The sequence below is a fragment of the Odocoileus virginianus genome, chromosome 1, assembly GCF_023699985.2.
Source record: "Odocoileus virginianus isolate 20LAN1187 ecotype Illinois chromosome 1, Ovbor_1.2, whole genome shotgun sequence".
NCBI classification, from domain to species: domain Eukaryota; kingdom Metazoa; phylum Chordata; class Mammalia; order Artiodactyla; family Cervidae; genus Odocoileus; species Odocoileus virginianus.
The window spans coordinates 39,701,092-39,721,624 of record NC_069674.1 but is presented as its reverse complement, the minus strand read 5'-3'; the positions used below and the strand labels follow the sequence as shown (position 1 = coordinate 39,721,624).

Below are 20,533 nucleotides of genomic sequence, written 5' to 3'. Positions count from 1 at the left end.
TGAAAGTGAAGTTAAAAGGCAAACAAAACACTGAAAATATACCTGCAACCCGGAGATCAGAAAGAAAAACATGTTAGGAGCTGTCCCTAGCCTCAGAACTTCTCTCCAAGCCTCAGTTTCTCTCCTCTGTACAATGGGATAATATTAACTCTATCACTCCCTTGTGAAAAGGGCACAAGGATTCATTGAAATAAATCTAGAAAGCTGTGACTGAAAAGTACTAATTCTTCAATAAAGGGAAGCCATTCTTATTTATTTATTTATTTTTTGGCTGTGCTGGGTCTTCGTTGCTGCATGGGCTTTTTTCTAGTTGTGAAGAGTGGGGGCTACTCCCCACCTGTGACGCTCGGGCTTCTCATTGTTGTGGTTTCTCCTGTCGTGGAGCACAGGCTCTAGGGTGCGTGGGCTTCAGTGATTGCAGCACAGAGGCTCACTAGTTACAGCTTTCAGGCTCTGGAGCACAGGCTCAATAGTTGTGGTGCATGGGCTTAGTTGTTGTGTGGCATGTGGGATCTTCCTGGATCAGGGATCTAATTCATGTCTCCTGCTCTGGCAGGTGGATTCTTTACCACTGAGCCACTAGGGAAGCCTCCCCCCACCCCACCCACCCTGTTTTTTTTTTTTTTTTTTTACATTTTTAAAGCTAATTTGACTTCGTTTCCTTTATTATTATTATTTTGGCTGAGCTGCATGTGGGATCTTAGTTCCTCAACAAGGGATCAAACTTGCACCCTCTGGAGTGGAAGTGTAGAGTCTTAACCACTGGACCTCAAGGGAAGTCCAACCTTACTACCATTTTCACAAGTGAGCCCCAAGACATAAGCAGTTCACAAAAAAAAGAAATGTTAAATGGCCAGTAAACATATGCAAACATGTTGACCTCAGACAAAAAAATATGCAAATGCAAATTAAAATACACTGAGGACTCCTTTTCCAATATCAAATTCCCAAAGATTAAAACCCTCCTGGTGGAGGCAGTACCAGGAAATCAAACGCTGTCATTCAGGATCATTTGTTACAAAGAACAGAAATTCACTATGATGGCTAACTTTGTGTGTTCCCTGATTGGGCTAATGAAAGTGAAAGTCGCTCAGTTGTGTCTGACTCTTTGCGAGTCCCTGGACTATACAGTCCATGGAATTCTCTAAGCCAGAATACTGGAGTGGGTAGCCTTTCCCTTCTCCAGGGGATCTTCCTAACCCAGGAATTGAACCAGGGTCTCCTGCATTGCAGGTGGATTCTTTACCAACTGAGCTATCAGGGAAGGGATGTCCAGATCACTGGTGAATCTTTATTTCCGGATGTGTCTGTGACACTACTTCCGAAAGAGAGTTGTCAAACTAAATCAGTGGACTGAGAATAGCAGATGGCTCTCCCCAGGGTGGGTGGCCCCAGTCTCTGCTTGAACTGGGACATCCATCTCCTGCCCTTGGACATCGGCTTTCCTGGTTCTTGGGCCTTTGGGTTTGCGCTGAACTGCACCACCGGCTCTCCTGGGCTTCCAGCTCACAGATGGCAGACTAAAGTCTCCCTAATCATGTGACCCAATCTTTCATTGCAAGTCTCTCTCTGTATATGTCCTTGGAGGAGGGCACGGCAACCCACTCCAGTATTCTTGTCTGGAGAATCCGTGTGGCTGGTGGAGCCTGGTGTGCCACTGTCCATAATGTTGCAGAATCGGTCACGACTGAAGCAACTTAGCACACACGCTCTGTGTATGTATCCTGTGGGTTCTGTTTCTAGGGAGAACCCTGACCAACACACCCGCTAAAGCAGCTGAGCCCCGACAGACCATCATCCCACAGGTGCTTGGTAGGACAGAGGGCCTCTGAATACCTCTGCACCCCAGCGCCCCTCCACACCCCAGGACTTCAGTCTGGACTTCAGCTCGATGCATTTGCCAGAGGGGTCTCAGACCAGGCAATGGGACTCTACCCTGTGCCTTATTCCAATCAGCTGCTGGAGGGATTGGCCGTGTGCCAGTCACCTCCCAAGGAGCCATGAGAGGATTCCAGGGCTGGGTAGGCCCTGGGCTCATCTTCTTGGGAAGCTGGATGCCAGCCTCATAAACAAGCATGTGACCCAACATCTACAACCCTCCCCCACATCAAGGACAGACTCTCCTGCCCTGAGGTACACTGTGACCTCAAGGCGCAAGGAGCCTGTGGCTCTGGAGGTGAGGAGCCTGGGATGGCCAACCTGTCCACAGGGACTCCTGGGAATGACATGCTGCTTTAGCCCCTGAGAAAGCCTCCCTGGCCCTCCTCCCCAGACCAATACAACACATTCCTGATTTAGCGGGAGGAAATCCCACCAACACCATGAGCGCGTCCTGCCACGGGGGATGTATTGCTGTTCTTTCTGCATGCAGTGCCCTTTCCTCAGACGTCACATCTTTGGGCCTTTACCCAGCTTCCCACGTGGCTATTTTATTTCTGGCACGTTGACCCATGAGGCTACACTGATGGTGCTGATGGCCCCAGCTAAGCAGCCCTCCTTTGCCCTGTGCCCTGTAACTTTGTAGGAGCCTCCCACTCTGACTACAGGCATGACCCTCTGATGACTGGCCAGGCAGGCAGGAACAAACTCAGTCCAAGGAGAGGCTTGAAAAAAATGCTTGCGGCATCCCCTCTCCTCTCCTCCAAACTTCTAGAACTGTGTGAGCGCAGCTGGGCCGTCCTGCTGAAGGACAGGACCCCAGGGGCCAAGCTGGGACCATGCAAGACAGGCTGCCACAGGCTGGACACGAGGGAGAGCAGCAAGAGCAGCCAAGCTGGGCTCAGATGGGAAGAGTCGCCCAGGCAGCTGGCAGGCGGGTGAGCTAATAAATGTGATTGTTTTAATCTGCTGAGTTGGGTGGTTGGTTACTCAGCAATAGCTAACACTTATCTCAGATGTTTATTATCGTTCTCCCTACCAGCACTGCCAGTGTCACAAGACCAGGGGATCGGGGGCTGTGACATTTACTGCGACAGCTCTCTGGCATGCAGAGGTCCTGAGTAAATACCTGTTAAATGGCTAAATATAGGGTAAATACCTTAACAGGATCTTGTGAGACAGACAACAGTCCTGGAACTAGTCAGAACTGAGTAGGGAAAGAGGGTAGTACTAGCACTAGTGAGGATCATGGCAGTGGGTAAGCACCAAATAGGCCTCAATAATTGATGTAGTCCTGTCTTCAAGATGAAGACCAGTCCAGTGTTCCTTTCTTTTCATTTTTTTGCGCCTCCATTTTCTGCATCTGGCTTCCATGTCATGGTACGAAGCAGCTGCTTGAGGTCCAGCCATCATTGCATCATCCCAGCCAGCAGAAGGGAATAGTAGAGCACAATTTCTTCCTTTAAGAACTTTTTCTAGAAGCTCACACAAAGCTCCAAGTTCGTTCCATTGGCCTTGACCAGATCTCAGTCATGGGCCACACCCAGCTGCAAGGGAAGCCAAGAAGTGTAGTCTTTTTCTGATGACCATGTGCCAGCTAAATGTCAGGAGTTCTGTTACTAAATAAGAATGAGACAATAGACACTGAGGAATAATGAACAGTCTTTGCTACAGATGATATTATTTTCACTTTTGTGTCTGATAAGATTACCAAGATTTTAGAAAAGTGTTTTTTAAAAAAGTAGTATCTGGTAGAAGAAGGTGTAAAAGCTGAAATCCCAAGAAAGTATAAGAATAAGAAACACGTCATAGTATTAGCCATTTTATAATCTTTTTGTGTGTAAGGTAGTCACATTCTTGCATGTTTGTCTGCAGACCTGAGCCAGAAGCCCAGCCAACAAAAACAAGAAGTAGTGACAAACTCTTTTGGAGGAAGAGGACCGTCAGCTGCTGTAACCCCAGCTCCATGGCTCCTGCCATTAGCATGAAGAGCCGGAATGTCCCCAAAGCCCCTATCGTGCCCAGAGTTCTTAGTGCTGGAACTCATAGCTGCCCTCTCTACCCTGACCTTCCTCTTAATAACCAAGCTTCTTGAAGGAGTTGTTCACACTCATTGTTCCACTTCCTCAGTTCCATGCAGCTGTTCTTGCACCTGGCACTCTCACCAAGCCTCAGGGATCGCCCTACCCCTGCCCTTCGAGATGCCACACCCCAAAATTAGTCTGTGCCCCTCACAGGGCAGGGCTGTAATGGGCCCCAAGTGCGTGTGCTGGGCTGGACACCCAGCAGTCCTGCTGACCTTGTGGCCAGGTCTGAAATCCTGCCAGCTGTGGGCCATCAGAAACAGGGGTGAGGCCTGGGAAGTCTCAGGGTAACTCCCCTGCAACTCTTGCACCCTAGTGTGTGCCACCCAGGACTCCCACCCAGAGCACCTGGCCTCACTGCTGCTGGCTTTGTGTCTATCAAAACTCTTCTTATTACAAATCTCTTTATCATGAAAGTGGTGTGTGCTCATTGTAGAAAAACTAGAAAGCACAAGTAGGCAAAATAACAAACTGACTATGATATGTTTTATTGACTCTCGAACCATCTGATCCTCCAGAGGGAACAAGTAAGTTTGTGACAGAGATTCATGTGGGAATTTTGGAAGCACAAACACCAGGAGTTCTGTGATGGAGCTAAGGCCCCCTTGGGTCACATCTGTGAATTGATAGAAAAAAATATGTATTGGTCTCTGCCATGGGTTCCTGGTGCAGAGTTCCTAAATCCCTTGGAATTTCCTGAGTGATAAGAACACTAGGAGCACTTCTTGTTCTAATATTTCATCTTTGAACCCAGTTCGTGACACAGAGCTCATAATCCCTTGGAATTTACTGGCAGAAAAAGGATCTTTTTGTTCTAATTCAGTGACTCTGAGTGGCTTACTGGATGGCTTCAGGATCAGGGCTGGTCACCAGAGAGACCAAGCCATGATTAGGAGCTTGGCACTTTTGGCCCTGCTCCCTATCATCTGGGTAGAGGAGTGGGCTGGAGATTGAGTTATTGATTGATCATGCCTATGTGATAAAGGCCCCTGTATAAAAATCCCTAGATGGGGTTCAGAGAGCTTCTGGTTGGTGAACACATTCATATAAGGGGCTCACCCCAGCTCCATGGAGACAGAATCTCCTGTGCTCAGGACACTTCTGGACCCCAACCTATCTATTTCTTCATCTGGCTATTCATTCATATACTTCAATACCCTATGTAATAAGCTGGTAATTTAGTAGTCTTGAGTCATGTGAGCTGTTGTAACAAATTACCAAACTGGAGGAGGGGATGGTGGGAACTCCAACTAATAGCCTATTAGTCAGAAGCACAGGTTGAGGGAAGAGATAGATGGGCCCCAGGCTGGACAGCTTCTCTCCTGAGGACAGAAGCTCCATAATAGCAGAAACTGCATAAAAGCAAGATGATGGAGAACGCTGGGCCCTGCCCAGATGAGAGATAGAAGACCACATATTCCTCCTCCTCAAAGTTAAGGAGACCTCCCTGAATACACATGTGCAGAAAGACTCCTTGGAGGTCAAAAAGGGAGGGCATTACACCTCATAGTAAGTGATGTCAACCTCCCACGAGCCTCTTCACTAGACTCCATCTTGGCTGAGGGATGAGCACGCACACATGAGCGGACCCTGAGATATACCAAATACGGCCACAGAACCAGGTAAATCAAAACCGGGCAAAAGAAACCTGGAAGAAATGACCCCCAAAGTGATTCAAACCACCATGAGGGTGCAAATGTCTCAGCGCGCATGTGTGTCTATCCACACGGACTGTACTCTTTTTCCTCCTAATAAACACTTTACTTGTTTCACTACTTTCTGTCTTTGTGGCAGTTCTTTCCTGCAAAGCTGAAGAGCCAGAGCCTTGTCACTAGGTCTAGGGGCTAGGATTCGGTGCTCTTACTGCCCTGACTTGACCTCAATCTCTGGCTGGGAACCAAAACCCCCATTTCAAGTCACTGCAGGCCAAGCCACTCAAGATCCAAGTGACAACCTAGATCTGAGATTGGCATCTGAATTGTGTTGGGGGGGGGGGGCGGGGGTTCTGCATTAACCCCGGTCAGTGTCAGAACTGAGTTAAACTTAGGACACCCAACTGGTGCTGGAGAATTGCTGGGTGTGGAAAATCCAAGGCAAGTGTCAGAAGTGTCATGTGAGAGTAAAGTAGAACATAGGAGTGTTTTTCCAAGACAGCATCCCAGTGCTTTTGTTCACCAGCTGTGCAAACTCTGGCAAGTCACTTGACCTCTCTGTGTCTCTCTCTTCTCCCCAGCAAGATGGGGACATGGATGTCGTCTGCGGACAAGAATGTCCTGGGCCTGAATGAGCTGACACGTGTAAAGAGCTTAGAACTGCTCCTGGCAGAGCACTGATCTCATCCTGTGTAAGCGCATGTGCTTAAAAAACATTTCATTATTGAAATTTCAAACATATGCAGAAGTGGAGAGATGATGTGCCTAACTTCCCACCTACCTCCGGCATCAAAATTTTCAACTCCAGGCCCATCTTGTTTCATCTAAGTCCTCCCCTTTCCCCCATCTTAAATTTGAAGCATATCCCAGACATCATGTGATTTCACCAGGAAATATTTTACTGTGTACTTACGAAAGAAAGAACTTCTCTTGTTCTTTCTCGCCTGCCTCTTGTTCTCTCTCTCCTGCTCTAACATAACCAATGCTACATGTGACAACTCTCAACCACATTTCTTTTAATATACAATGTTAATATCAAGCAGGGTACATGTTTTCTGATTGCAGCATACATTTTTTTAAGTTGGTTTTTTTTTTTGATGTGAATCATTTATAAAGTCTGTATTGAATTTGTTACAATATTGCTTCTGTTTTATGTTTTGGTTTGTTGTTGTTGTTGTTGTTGTTTTGGCTGCCGAGGCATGTGAAATCTTAGCTCCCCAATGAGGGATCAAACCCGTGCTCCCTGCACTTAAAGGGGAAGTCTTAACAACTAGACCTCCAGGGAAGTCCCCTATGTTTTAGTTTTTACACTTTACTTAGAATTGGGATCCAAATGAGGCCCATGGGCTGTGACTGACCGACGTTTCTTAAATCTATCAGTTTGCATTTGGTCTGAACATCAGACCTGGGAAGAAGGGTACCTTATTACTCCCACTTACAGATGAGCAAACTGGGGCTTAGGTTGATTAAGTGACTTAAATAACTGGTGACAGAAGCCACGCACCACCCTGAAGAGGATGGATGACAAAGGGCATCTGGAGGAGACAAGGGCAGGACCAACCTGGCATCACCACCAGAAATTGGGTCAATCCCAGGCACCCAGTCACTCCTCGGTCCTCATCTCAGGTGACCCTCCAGGCATCTGATAGAATCGCTCATACCTTCTGCGGCGAAAGCCTTTCCATTTGGACACCACCTTACCCAGTTCACCCTGCCCCACCCCCTGCCCTGGGGGACAGTCTCTAACCTCTAATGTAAGGGAATCCAGGGTTCAGTGCTTGCACATCTTCTATATCTGATGACCTCCTGGCCCCCAGCAATCCCTAATGTGTAGCTATAGACCTCGCCCCTCCCGGGGTGCTGGCTGCAGCTGTCAGACTGGAACCCTTGCCTCTGCTTCTACTGAATTTCAGGGGACCTGGTCTGCAGCCCCACTCCAGAGCTCCCCACAGGCTGTCCCATCTCAGGACATGGAGCAAGTCTCTCCTTCTTGTCTCTGACCGTCAGATCTGACCCGCTGACCAGACTGGTCTGTTCTACTCACATGCTTCAGCCTGGTCCAGTCACCCCACCTCCACCTCACCTGGATCAGAGGGGTCTCCTGGCTTCCTCTCTTGCCCCTCAGTCTGCTCTCCAGACAGCAACAGGGGCAGGGTGGTCTTGTGAAAGCTGAAGGGGATCACATTCCCCCGTCCTCCATGTTCTAGGTAGAAGTCAGTCCTGCCAGTTGCTGAGGGGCCTCTCTTCCTGTCCCGCCCCTGCTCACTCGGCCTGGCCACTCAGCTCTTTGCTCTTATCCCTAAGTGCCCAGCAAACATCCCTCTTCTTGTAATTCTTCCAGACCCCTTAGCCTTTCCCCTCCCATGGCTAATCACGTTGAGTTAGGGTTGGTTAGATCAATGAACTCTAAGAGTGCGTGTGTGCTAGGTTTCTTCAGTTGTGTCCGACTCTGTGACCCTATGGACCATAGCCCGCCAGGCTCCTCAGTCCATGGGCTTCTCCTGGAAATAATACTGGAGTGGGTTGCCATGCCCTTCTCCAGAAGATCTTCCCGGTCCAGGGATCGAACCTGTATCTCTTATTTCTCCCGCATTGGCAGGTGGGTTCTTTACCACTAGCACCATCTGGAAAGCCCCTAATGAACTCGAAGGACCTTCATTTTAAGGACATCTCTTCTCCATCATTCTCAGGCTAATTTCCCATGGTGAGAGGGAGTCAGGGATTCTTCTCCACCCCTTGGTCCGGTCTTCCAACTCCAGATCCTGCCCACAGCCAAAAATTTTTTAAATATAAAAAATTCAAAAACCTTAAAAAATGTAAGCAAAGTAGAAGGGACAGAGGGAAGACAGCCACTGGAGATGGGCCAGAGGTTGGAGGGATGCAGCCTCAAGCGGAGGAATGCTGGGAGCCACAAGAAGATACAAGAGGTGGGAAGGATAGTCATCTAGAGCTGGGGTCCCCAATTTCCGGAACCTAATGCTTGATGATCTAAAGTGGAGCTGATGTAATAATAATAATAGAAACAAAGTGCACAATAAATGTAATATGCTTGAATCATCCAGAAACCATTCTCCCGCCCCCGCCACCGTGGACCGGTCTGTGGAAACACTGTCTTCCACGAAACTGGTCCCTGGTGCCAAAAGGTTGGGGACCGCTGCCCTAGAGCTATCAGCGGGAACATGGCTTAGAATTCTGGTCTCCAGAACTGCTAGAGAATGCATTTCTGTTGTCTTAAGCTACCCAATTTGTGCTTATTTGTTATAGCAGCCACAGTACCAAATACACCGGGAGCTGTGGGCTGAATTGTGTTCCCTCCAATTCGTCTGTTGAAGCCCTAACCCTCAAAATGACTGTATTTGGAGGAAGGGCTTTTAAGAGTAAAAGTTAAATGAGGTCATGGGGTGTGGTCCTAATTGACTGGTGACCTTAAGGGAGGGGAAGAGATCTGTCTCTCCACGAGCACCCAGAGAGACTGCGTGGGCACACAGGGAGATGGTGGCCGCCTGCAAACCAAGAGGGAAGGCCTCAGAATGAAACCTGCCTTGCCACACCTTGATCCTAGATCGTGGCCTCTAGAACAATGAGAAGTGTTTCTTTTGTTTAAGCTGCCCTGTCAGTGGTATTTTGTTCTGTCAGCCTGGGTGGAACAGGTAGGCCAAACCCACAGAGATGCGGTGAGTAGCTCAGGAAAGTACAGGGCCAGCACTTGAGGCCAGAGCTTTGGGCCAGTGGCCCGCAGGCGCTCCGGTCCAGCAGCAGCATCAGCAGTCTGACCGCAGGCCCTCTGGAATGCTGCTGGCAAGTCGCCGGCAGGGGACGGGAACCGGCAGGGGGCGGGTTGGGCCTCAGAGCCAGGGCAGAGTCCTGGCCCCAACAGGCCAAGGATAGGCGCCAACAGCACTGAAGTGAACTTCAAAGAAGGTGCTCCGTGGGGAGGTTTTGCGAAGGTCACAAGGCCTGAAAAATCACCCCCATGGGCCTTTTCTGAACTGGAAGTGGGAACAGGAAATAGCTAAATGAGATTCATCTTGGAAAAATGCAAGCTCATACATCTGGGTAAAACTAATCCAAAACACAGCATGAGATACCACAGTGCAGAGCAGGGGGCGGACTGCAACCCTCAGGGCCGCTGAGTGGGCCTATGCAGCCTCTGATTTTTCTCAGGGTTGGTCTCAGTGTGGGCAGCAGGAGGCTGGGGACTTAGACATCTGGGAACTCCAAGCCAGGTTTACTGGAAAGAGAGGGCTGAGGTCTCCACTCCTCAGCTGGCTGGACAGTGACCTAGTGGTTCAGGAAGGGGTGAAGAGGAAAAGGGCAACCATCAAGGCCATGGTCTTGTGGTTGGTGCCCAGGCCTCCACTGGGTGGCTACCAAGGATCACCCTTCATAAAGCCTCCCTGGGCCCACGGAAAGCCCTGTGTTCCTCATTTTTGCAAGCTGTCCAGTGTTTTAAGTATGATGGGTCATTAAAAGTTGCCTCTGCCTCCCCAGGAGAAAACTCAGGTACCCAAAATGGAGCCAGAGGCCATTAAAAGGAACAGGAGTGGTTTCAGGGGGTAGGCTACTGCTCCCTAAGGAAAGGCAGCACCTGCAGATGGGGAAGTAACCCTTTACAAAGAACCTGGGAGCTCCCCCTTCCCACATGGCAGGAGGAGAAATGAACATGGGAAATGAGAGAGGGGCTATGTCCCAGGCCTCCCAGCTTCACAGTGTGTGTGCTGGGCCCAGGAGGGCAGACTGGGAGCTGGTGGGGAGGCCCAGAGCGGACCTGGGCTCAGGCACCTGCCTCCCTCAGCCCTGTGCCCACTGACTAGTGAAGGGCTGTGGGGTGTGGGGAGTGGGGGAGGGAGATGAAGGATATCAGATGGTATAACAAACAGATTCCAAAATGTAATGCCTGAAAATAGGAGAGACACACAGAACATTCAATGTTGTCAAGATGTCTGCTTTCCCAACCTGATCTAGAGATTCAGTGCAATACCAGTTTTGGAAAAGGAATTGTGGGGTGAGATTTCTGTTTTCATTTTGTTGGGTATGGTTGCTAAATTGGCTTCCAAAAAGTCCCTCCTACAAATTGCCAATTCCCTCATGTGTGATCAATTTGTAAACATTGGTTAATGTGACAGGTAAAAATATTCATTTAAATTTGCCCTTGTGTGGTGATTGGACCCATCAGGCAATCTGGTATGTGTTTTTCTGTTTTTAAAAGCAAAAAAAAATAATTGTTTCGCTGTGGGACACAGGGGAATCTTAGTTCTCCCACCAAGGATGAAATCTGCACCCCCTCCAGTGGAGAGGTGGAATCTTAACCACTGGACCACCAGGGAAGTCCCTAGTATGTTTTTGAGAAGACTTTCTTCTGTAAATTGCCTACTGGTGTTCTTGCTCATTGTATTTTCCTTATTTATCTGTGAACAATTTCTTAATTACAGGAATTAAATTCAAGATGTGTCACAGTATCCCCCCCTCCCCGTTTGCCTTTAAATTTTTAAATAATTTAAAATATGTATGTCAAACATCATTTTTTTCCTTTAGTGTCTCCAGGTTTATTGTGATATTTAGGGCTTAAAAAACATTCATCGGCTCCCCAGCACAATTTTTGTGTTGTTTCTTTCTTAGATTTGAATGTATGATCCATCTGGATTTTATTTTGGTGTTAAGCATGAGGGAGGAAGCCAACTTCTATTTTTCCAAGTGGCCGGCCAGTCGTCCTAACGCCGTTCGATTGCAAAAGACTGAAAAATCTTTCCCGGGGTTTGAAGCGACCACTCCACCAGCATGCTTCAAGCTGGCGCGTTTGCCCAAAGACCCCTCGCCGCCAGGTTTCCGCGGCCCATCTGTCCGGCCAGGTCTAGTCGGAGGAGGCGAAAAAAAAGCGGGTGGAGTGGATATTCTGCTCCTGAGAACTATTCCACTCGTACCAGCCACCGACCGACCACTAACCCCCTTTCCTCACCCTTGCGCCCAGGACAACCCACAGACACCACTACCAATTCACCTCCACCCTCCAAGGACAAAACCCCCTGACCCACGTCGAGGAAGTCTCCCTTACCTCCCACCTCCTCCCTCTCAGCTCCCACCCGGCGGGTGGTCCCAGGAATGGGAGGGGACTTTCTACAAGGGTAATTTAAATAAAAGGTGTGTGCTCTGGTTCTATTTGCATAGAGGCGGGGCCTCTAAAGCCGGCCTCCACGTCGCTCCGAACGACCCAGGGGTAGAGAACCACCCGGAGACTTAATTTGCAGGGGGCGGGGCCTCCCTCTTTAAGTGGAGCCGGGAGCCACTTCCCCTTCCAGTCGGCTTCCGGTCGCTGTCGCTTCCGGCTTCTGTCTGCTTTCCGCACGCTTTCTTTCTGGCTTCTGTCCAGGCTTCCGCTGCTTTCGCTGGGCGCTGCTGGTGGCCGGGGTCCTAATGCTACCGAAACGACGGCGAGCGCGGGTCGCGTCCCCCAGCGCAGCCCCCTCCTCCGCGGTGCGCTTCCCGGGGGTCACTATCTACCTGGCAGAACCACACATGGGCCGCAGTCGCCAGGCTTTTCTCACACGCCTGGCTGTCTCCAAGGGTTTCCACGTCCTTAATGCCTACAGGTGCGCGGTCGTGGCGAAGCTCACTGCTAGGCAGGGTCACCTGCCTGGGGCCGCCTTTCCAGGGCTTGCTTTCCGAGGGGCGCGGGGCGGGTGCCGGCCAATGGCCTCGCCTCACCGAGAAATGTGGCACGCCCATATCTATCACCGAGCCGTCGCGCCGGGCCGGCCGAGGGGCTCTGCTGCGTGGCGTGGCGTAGGCCTGAGCACAAAATGCCCGTCCTAGGAATTTTGCAGCTGACCAGCCACTTGTATACACGGTGTTACCTTAGAGCTGAGGATACTGAAAAGACTCCCATGCAGCTGACCCCTGGGTGGAGGGGCACCTGAGGTTTTTGGATTCCAAGTTAACCCTGGCACTTCATGGTCATATGTCTTTTGTTAATTTCCTTTTTTGTAAAAGGGTGTTAGCAGTTATGGCCAGGAGTGGTTCTGTAGGACAAGGGGAGAACATGCCAGAAGCTTTGTAAAAGTCGTGCGGGTGTGTGTTGGGTTAGTAATGCTTCGTTAGATGAATTCATCTTGCCCTGTTAGCTAAACAGATCTCTCTCCTCAGAGCTGAGAAAGTGATTTAAGTGAGACTTCCAAGAGTAGAATTAAACCAAACAAAACGGTCACAGAAGCAATGCTAAAAGTAAGGGAGGAGGGTTCCAATCGTTTTGAAGTTGAGAGAGCAAAGTGAACCAGGGGCCAGTCCCCCTGAAGCTTAGTTAACCATACCCAGGGTTGTGGCAGACCCACTCAGGATGATGACAGCAGCCTAGAGTGCACTGGGCACTATCTAAGCCCCTTTGCTTATTATTAGCTCGTTTAATCTTTACAGCAAGCCTACAAAGTAGATATATTAATATCTCTGCTTTGCAGAGTTGGAAGTCAAAAATACAGAGATAAATGATGTGCCCAAGGGCACAGAGCAAGTGTGGGGCAGAGCTGAAGTTCAAAGCCAAGTAGTCTGTCTCCAGCATTTGTAAGTAGGACCCACCCACCCCCACCCGCCTTGCTTCCTGGACTCCAGGCCCCTGGCCTCTCCTTTCTCTGGGCTTGAGGGAGAAGAAGACAGACAAATTAACAAAAAAGGGTTGGGCTTGTGATCCTATCTAGAGCAGAGAACCACAGCTCGGCAGATGCTGGAGTGATGGAGATGTTTGCCAGGAGGAGGGGCTGAAAATCTGGAGTGAACAGATGCTCACCAGGCAGAGGGGATAGTATTGGCGAAGGCTTGGAGATGTAGAATGGAGCAGGAAGAATGGCAGGCCTGGGAAACGGCTCCAGGCCTCACATTCTCTTCCCTCCCCTTAGCCCGGAGGTGACACATGTGGTGATGGAGGGGACCTCAGCGGAGGAGGCTGTCTGCTGGCAGGAGCGCAAGACGTCGGCTCTTCCCCCAGGTTGTACCCGCCCAGCGCTTTTAGACATAAGTTGGTTCACAGAGAGCATGGAAGCTGGGCAGCCTGTCCCTGTGGAATGCCGGCACCGCCTGGAGGTGAGCTGGGTGGAGGCTTAGGGTAGAGCCACTGAGGAAGCCCCAGTGCTGGCCAGACCTCAGCTGGGACAGGTGACATGGCAGCAGTGCCTCAGTGTCCTTCCCGTGAGTTGGGCAGTGAGGGCCCCATCCAGACCACCACGGGAAGGTCCCGGTGCTTCCTGGGTGAGCACAGTGGAGGGGTTCAGGTGTGGGCTTGGAACAGGGCTGCCTGCATTCAAATCCTGGCTCTGCCCATGAGCCACAAGGTCTCAGAGTCCCCAGTTGTGACGTGAGGGTGATGGGCATGCCAGGCCCACTTGATTGAGAGGAAGTGACAGAACACGTGCCCTGTGAGAGGTAGCATCGTACCACTGCTGCTGCTCTGGCCTCTGCCCTGTGCCTCTAGCAGTTCTGCCCTCTCAGAGTTGGCTCCTGTCCTGAGAGCCTGAGGTGACCCCCCATACCAGGAGAAGTAGGGCTCTGGGGGGCTGCCTGGTCCTCTGCCAACCCTGCAGCCTCAAAGCAGCCTGTGCGTTGCCCATCCCTAGGTGGCTGTGCCCAAAAAGGAGACGCCAAGCCCAGCATGGATGCTGCCCTATGCCTGCCAGCGTCCCACACCCCTCGTGCACCACAATGCCAGCCTCTCGGTGAGCTGTGGCTCCCCCGCCTCCCTGGGATGGAGCCAGGCCCTCCTGTGTCCCAACCTTGGAGGGAGGGTTAGGGTAAAGCACCCCACCATCCCTGCCTCTCACCAAGGACCCTTCCCTGCAGGAGGCTCTGGAGACGCTGGCAGAGGCCGCTGGCTTTGATGGCTGTGAAGGCCGCCAGATCGCCTTCTACAGAGCGGCCTCAGTGCTCAAGGCCCTCCCCAGCCCGGTCACAGCCCTGAGCCAGCTGCAGGGCCTGCCCCACTTCGGAGAACACTCCTGCAGGGTTGTCCAGGTTTGTGCTCACTGCATGTAGACAGGCAGAGCTGTGAGTGTGAATGGGGGTGGCGAGGAGACCTGGGAGCCTGGTGAGGGCAGGTGAGTGGGTGGCTCAGAGCCCAGCTGTGGCCACTGATGGTGCCCAGGCAGCAGCAAACCACCCTGTTCACCCACATTCCTCATGTGTAAATTGGGTCGGCACCACCTGCCTGAGGCTGACTGAGAGGTCTCAGCCAAGGGAGCTGCCAGGAGTCTGGCAGGCTGGTAGCTGACATCGTGGGCATTGGCCCAGACTGTCAGGGATGGTGGGAGAGGACCCCTGAGCATGAGCACTTCTTTTTAAAATGTGAAGTTGTCCTTTTGCATGTTACCACTGAGCAAATTTATCATGACAGAAAAAATACTTTTGAATTCACCTCTTTGTGTTTTTTTTTAATTTATTTTATTTTTTGGCTGCATGGCATGTGAGATCTTAGTTCCCTGACTGAACCTGCATCCCTTGCTTTTAAAAGAAGTCTTATTGAATTCACCTATGTTTTAAAAAAGCAGTTGTTGACATACCCCGGGGCTTGTTGTTTATCTGAGAGGTGGCCCTCGTTCCTCGCCCAAGGGGCTTGGAGGATCCCTGGGTATATTCTTCATTACAAGTTCCCTGGGATCCTGGCCCCACAAAGACGCCGCTTCTGGGTGTTAGGAGTTCTGCTGAGGCCTTGGGCCCCCCAGCCCTCTTTTTTCCAGTGAGGCTATGTCTCCTCCCACAGGAGCTGCTGGAACACGGAGTGTGTGAGGAGGTGGAGAGAGTCCAGCTCTCAGAGAGGTACCAGACCATGAAGGTACACAGGGCAGCCCCCAGCAGGGGCCCGCAGCTCCACAGTGTTCCCCCAGAGCCACAGCAAGGTTACCACCATGTCAGACAGCAAGGGGGGTGGCAGGTCCCACCCTGGGGTCAGAGAGGGTCTTACTGAGGACACCTGATGTGCATGAGGCAGCCAAACAGATGGGCAATGAGAAGGTTGTTTTGAGCACAGGGAATTTCCTAGATCATTCAGCAGCATCTGTTCTTATTTGACTATTGATGGCATATTGTCCAGGATATTACATGCCCTGGCATCTTAAAGAGAGCACCCTGAACAAAACAGAACCTTTCTCTGGGTGCCACAGGGACGATTCAGTCTGAGGGGCTGCTCGTCCTCGCACTGTCTCTGCCTTTTGTGGTCTCACATGCTCATTTGTTGGTGTCATCTTGCCTGTGTCCACGGCACACCTTCTCGTTATTCCCACCCACTTCTGGTCTTGTGGATGCTCAGTCAGGCTTCTCAGACACCCCAGTTTTGTGACTGGAGGTTTTCAGACCAGCGACTGGTCATGTAATTGGGGCTTCCCTAGCAGGATGTGTCAGGTGCCATGGAAGGTCGCCCAGAAGGTGAGGATCAGTGAGGTGGGGAGCTTCAGAGAGGTAGAGGAGCCATGGATGAAGCAGGGGCTCGGGTGGGGCGACACAGGAGTCGATGGGTGGAGCGGCGCCGAGAGGGGCAGAGCCATCTGTCTCTTCCTGGGTACCCCTGAGTCCCAGAAGGCGCCCAGGCCAGGAGAGAAGGATGAACAATGAGAGGTTTATTGTTACAAACGTGATTAGGTTATTTTCAGCATCTTTCCTCTCAGGAGTCTGTTGGTGAAAGTGATCCCGTTCATGCTGTTGGTTCAGGGGATAACACAGCCCAGTCTGGAGGAAGTAGGACTCAGGGACATGAGCGCCACCCGGCTGTTCTTCCTCTCTGTGCACGCCAGCAGCCTCCCCATGAAGGTGCCCCTGGCGTGTACTGCAGTCTGTACCACTGCAAGGTTGCCCTTTTGTTTCAACCCCAAAAGTTCCTGAGGAGGGACTCTTAAGTGGCTGGCCTAGGGCAGGTGCCCACCCCTGACGAACGAGCTATAGTCAGGGAAGAAACAGTGAGTTTCTAGGGCCCACCCTGTGTGGGGAAGACCCATGCAAGGGCAGGCGGCCACCCTCTGAGAGGTCGGCTCCAGCAACATAGTTTCCACTGGCCTGGACACCTCTGCTGACCCATGGCCAGGCAGTGGCACTTGCTGTGTTTGTTCCTGGAACAGAGCCATAGCCAGCCCCCAGCTATTCCTTCCAGATCCTGCTAAAACAACCCCTCAGCTGTTACCTGCCCGTTTTTGCTGTTTTAAGAGGCAGAGCCACAGCAACAAGTCCCAGCTACTCTTGGGTGGGAGCAGTATGGTTTTCCCAGTGAGTGGACAGACTGTTAGGATGACCCCTTTGGTGATGTTGGAATCATGGGCTAGAACTGTACAAGTTGTGAGAAGAGATCATTTTCAAGGAGGGGCCTGATCCTTCCCTGCCGTCCCCCGTGATGTTTGCGTCAGGGCCAGGCTTGGGGTTTGAGTCCTGCCTCTGCACCCACTGTGTGGCCTGAGCAGATTATTTAAATATGAAAAATGTGAGTAGGGATGCCACCTGCCAGACCACATGATGACTTAATGAGGTCATTTGTGCAGTGCCACAGGGGTGCTGTCCTAGGACATGCCTTGCGTACATCAGTGGCGCCCATCCTCATCTTGCACTAAGAGCTTTGCTCCTGACCACACTGTACTCATCCTCTAAACAGCTCTTCACTCAGATCTTTGGGGTCGGGGTAAGGACTGCTGACCAGTGGTACCGAAAAGGGCTCCGGACGCTGGATGACCTCCGAGAGGAGTCCCAGAGACTGACCCAGCGGCAGAAAGCAGGTGAGCTTTCTGAGAGAGGGCGGAGCCCTGGGCTCCCCCAAAGCACCAGGGCCTGAAAGCCTCCCACACCACAGAACCCTTAGCTCTGATGCATGGCATGTGCTCATGGCTGCCTGTGTGGCAGGGAGCAGGGTGAGTGTGAAAACAGGCATCTGTATTTGGTGGCTTCCTGAACCGGTGGAGTCATGACTCATTGCAAGCCCTTCTCAGTGAATGATAATGGTCACAGTAGCTGCCTCCTGGTTAGACTTGGACCTGAACCAGGCATGGACCCTGTACTCCTGATTTCATGGGAGGGAGAGCAGGTCAGAGGAGCCCAGGCCCTGGACACACTTACAGTGTGGTGCTTGGTGGCCTAGCCTGCTGGCTCATGCCCAGTGGGGAGAGGTTCGGTGAGGAGCCTGCTGGTGGGAGGTAGCGCTATGCAACGGAAAGAACGTTAACTTGAGAGTTGACTAGGCCTGAATTTGAGTTCCATCTCTGCCACTTACTAGGTAGGAGACCGTGGCCCTGAGATTTGACTTCTCTGAGCCTCAGTTACGTTCTCTCTAAAGCATGGGATTCTGTGAGCTCTTTGGCGTGGAACCAGCATGTAGCAGGTGTTGAGTGGATTCTCTGTCTCCATGTGGCCTGGGTTGGGGGCCCTTCTGAAGGAGCCCCACAGCCCAGCACTCCTTGCCTCTTTGAACATCTTCCCAGGGGCTGGGGGAGGCCACCTGGGGGTCCTGGGAGAGCTGTCTGGTTGGTCAGCAGGAAGTGAGACCAGAGAGCCGTGTGTCCACTGGAGCGTTATGCAGTGACATCTGTTGGTTCCACTTATTCACCTCTCCCCAAGGAATGGCCAGCAGTGCTTACTGAGCTCGCCCTGTGCCAAGGGCCCTAACTCCCACCCTTAGTCACCTCCTAACACTGTGTGGAAGGTGCAGTGATTTCTCTGACAGGTGAGGAGATGGATTTGGGTTCAAGTGAGGTGTTCTTAAGTGGCAGGGTCATCCTCTTCATCTCTAATACCTCCTAGTCCCATTTTATGGATAGGAAAACAGAGAAGTTGAAAAGGATAGTCTGTGTCTTGATTGTGTCAATGTCAGAATTCTGGTGTGATGTGCAGTAGTTCTGCAAGATGTTACTGAGAGCACAGAGGACCTCTTCCTTCAACTATATGTGGATCTACAATTATTTCAAAATAAAAGTTTAATATTTAAGAGAGAGGAGGGGTGGTGGTAGATAACTCGAGAGGGCTGGGTTGGGCCAGTGAGGAGAGCGGTACTGTCCACAGGACTCCAGCACCACCAGGACCTGAGTGCCCCGATCCTGCGATCAGACGTTGAGGCCCTGCAGCAAGTGGTGGAGGCAGCCGTGAGGCAGGCCCTTCCTGGGGCCACTGTCACGCTGGCCGGAGGCTTCCGGAGGTAAGGGGACTCGACACGCCCTCCGGCTCAGCTCCAGGCCCTCCTCAGGGAGGGCGTCTGAGGTGGGACCACTGAGGCGGGCCTTCCCTCACTGAGGGGTTTTGGGAGAACATGGAGGCTGTGAGTCAGACTGGCCCCCTCAGGGGGAAGTTGCAGGGCCACGACGTGGACTTCCTCATCACCCACCCCCAGGAGGGCCAGGAGGCAGGGCTGCTGCCCAGAGTGATGTGCTACCTGAAGAAGCAGGTGAGGGGCTTCCCGCTTCCCCTGCTGAGAGTCCTGGTAGGATTCCAGCTGCTGGTTTCTCAGTCCCACATGGCAGTGCCCGGCCATGTCTGTTCTCCTCCAGGGCCTTGTCCTGTACCACCAGCACCAGCACAGCTGCCAGGGAGACCTGACCCAGCAGAGCCACACCATGGATGCCTTTGAGAGGAGTTTCTGCATTTTCCGCCTGCCACAACCCCCAGAGGCTGCTGTGGGTGGTGCCCAGAAGCCCTGCTTCGCCTGGAAGGCGGTGCGGGTGGACCTGGTGGTTGTCCCTGTCAGCCAGTTCCCCTTTGCCCTGCTTGGCTGGACTGGCTCCAAGGTAGGGAGTGTGCTGCTGGGGCTGGCCGTGGATCTGAGGTTGGTGGCCCTGCTGAGACGTGGTCACTTTTTCTCCAGCATTTTGAGCGGGAGCTACGCCGCTTCAGCAGGAAGGAGAGGGGCCTCTATCTGAACAGCCATGGTCTGTTTGATCCGGAGCAGGTGTGTTGCTGTGGTGGGAGGTCTGGGGGCTAGAAAACAGCTTTCTCTTTGGCCCACAGTATGAAGCAGCCCCAGGTCCCTCAAGCCTGGAACCCACAGGGCCCTCAAGAGGCATCTACCATAGGGCTGGGCTCTGCCAGCATTTCTAGCCTCCTCCCCATACCTTTCTCGGGGAATCTGCTGCAGTGGAGGGAATGGCCCCCAGGCCCTAATGCCTGCATTCTGTTGCAGAAGACGGTTTTCCATGTGGCCTCAGAGGAAGACATCTTCAGACTCCTGGACCTTGAGTACCTTCCCCCAGAGCAGAGAAATGCCTGATCCTATCAACCCCACCTCTACTCTGGAAATGGAGGGGGTCATTTGAGCCAGACTCTATTGGTGTTTTTGGCCCCTAACTATTTCCAGGCAGAAGATGTGCTGCTGCCCCAAGTCCTTACCCCTTCCATGTGGGAGCCCTGTCTGTGAACCACCACTCCCCCACCTATACCCAGTTCAAGATGTAATGAAATTAGCATGTGGAACAAACAAAGCTGTATTTTCTTAATGTGCTGCTGGTGTGGGTGACTGAGGAGCACAAAGCCTGGTTCTGCCCAGAGGTCAGCTTTGGGGTGTCAGTGAGGGTGGAGGATGTTGACCCAGCAAATAGACTTCCAGTTATTTCTCCAACAAAAATAGGTTTATTCAGGATCAGCGGAGAATCAGTCTGTAACCATGGCAAGCCATGTGCAAGTCCCCAGCAAAAATGGAAAGGAAAACTTTTATAGAGGGGAAAAAGGAATTTGGGAGGCCTATAGGTAAACGTGAGTCCATGGCTTTTTGTTGGCTGAGTCCTTGTCAGGAAAGAAGTGGGCTTTCTTTCTGTTGGGCTCTTGCTATCATTATAGGGCATGAGTGCTCACCCTTCTGGTCTCCCAACTCTTGAGGTTTCTGTTTTTTTTTTAAGACTTCCCCCTTTCGATCAAGATCTTTTTCTGAAAGCATCACTAATCTGAGTCAGGTTTTCTAGTTTCAGGGTCTTATTGACCTTCTGTGCA

At 51.6% G+C, this 20,533-nt stretch overlaps 1 protein-coding gene and 2 long non-coding RNA genes across 7 annotated transcripts; 2 read left to right on the top strand and 1 right to left on the bottom strand.

Annotated features, from left to right (window-relative positions):
• Positions 1-2,648: 2,648 nt before the first annotated feature.
• Positions 2,649-5,737, top strand: LOC110143210 (uncharacterized). Its single transcript, XR_002315536.2, has 2 exons — positions 2,649-2,816; positions 3,754-5,737. It is a non-coding gene; the product is annotated as an uncharacterized lncRNA (long non-coding RNA).
• Positions 5,738-11,244: 5,507 nt separating this feature from the next.
• LOC139034912 (uncharacterized) lies at positions 11,245-11,839 on the bottom strand. Its single transcript, XR_011487488.1, has 2 exons — positions 11,667-11,839; positions 11,245-11,465 (listed from the first exon to the last, which is right to left on the bottom strand). It is a non-coding gene; the product is annotated as an uncharacterized lncRNA (long non-coding RNA).
• Positions 11,840-11,932: 93 nt separating this feature from the next.
• Positions 11,933-19,925, top strand: POLM (DNA polymerase mu). Of its 5 annotated transcripts, none has more exons than XM_070467097.1 (11): positions 11,933-12,201; positions 13,498-13,681; positions 14,212-14,310; positions 14,435-14,605; positions 15,351-15,422; positions 17,223-17,343; positions 18,620-18,752; positions 18,896-18,998; positions 19,102-19,338; positions 19,416-19,499; positions 19,734-19,925. In XM_070467097.1, exons 1-11 carry the CDS (start codon positions 12,026-12,028, stop codon positions 19,815-19,817), a joined length of 1,464 nt encoding a protein of 487 aa, XP_070323198.1. In that variant the 5' UTR covers positions 11,933-12,025; the 3' UTR covers positions 19,818-19,925. The 5 variants fall into 5 exon arrangements, with proteins under 5 accessions (XP_070323198.1, XP_020758460.1, XP_070323199.1 ...); XM_020902801.2 differs by having other exon boundaries at positions 19,731-19,925; XM_070467099.1 differs by lacking the exon at positions 11,933-12,201 and adding an exon at positions 12,225-12,564 and having other exon boundaries at positions 19,731-19,925.
• Positions 19,926-20,533: the final 608 nt, after the last annotated feature.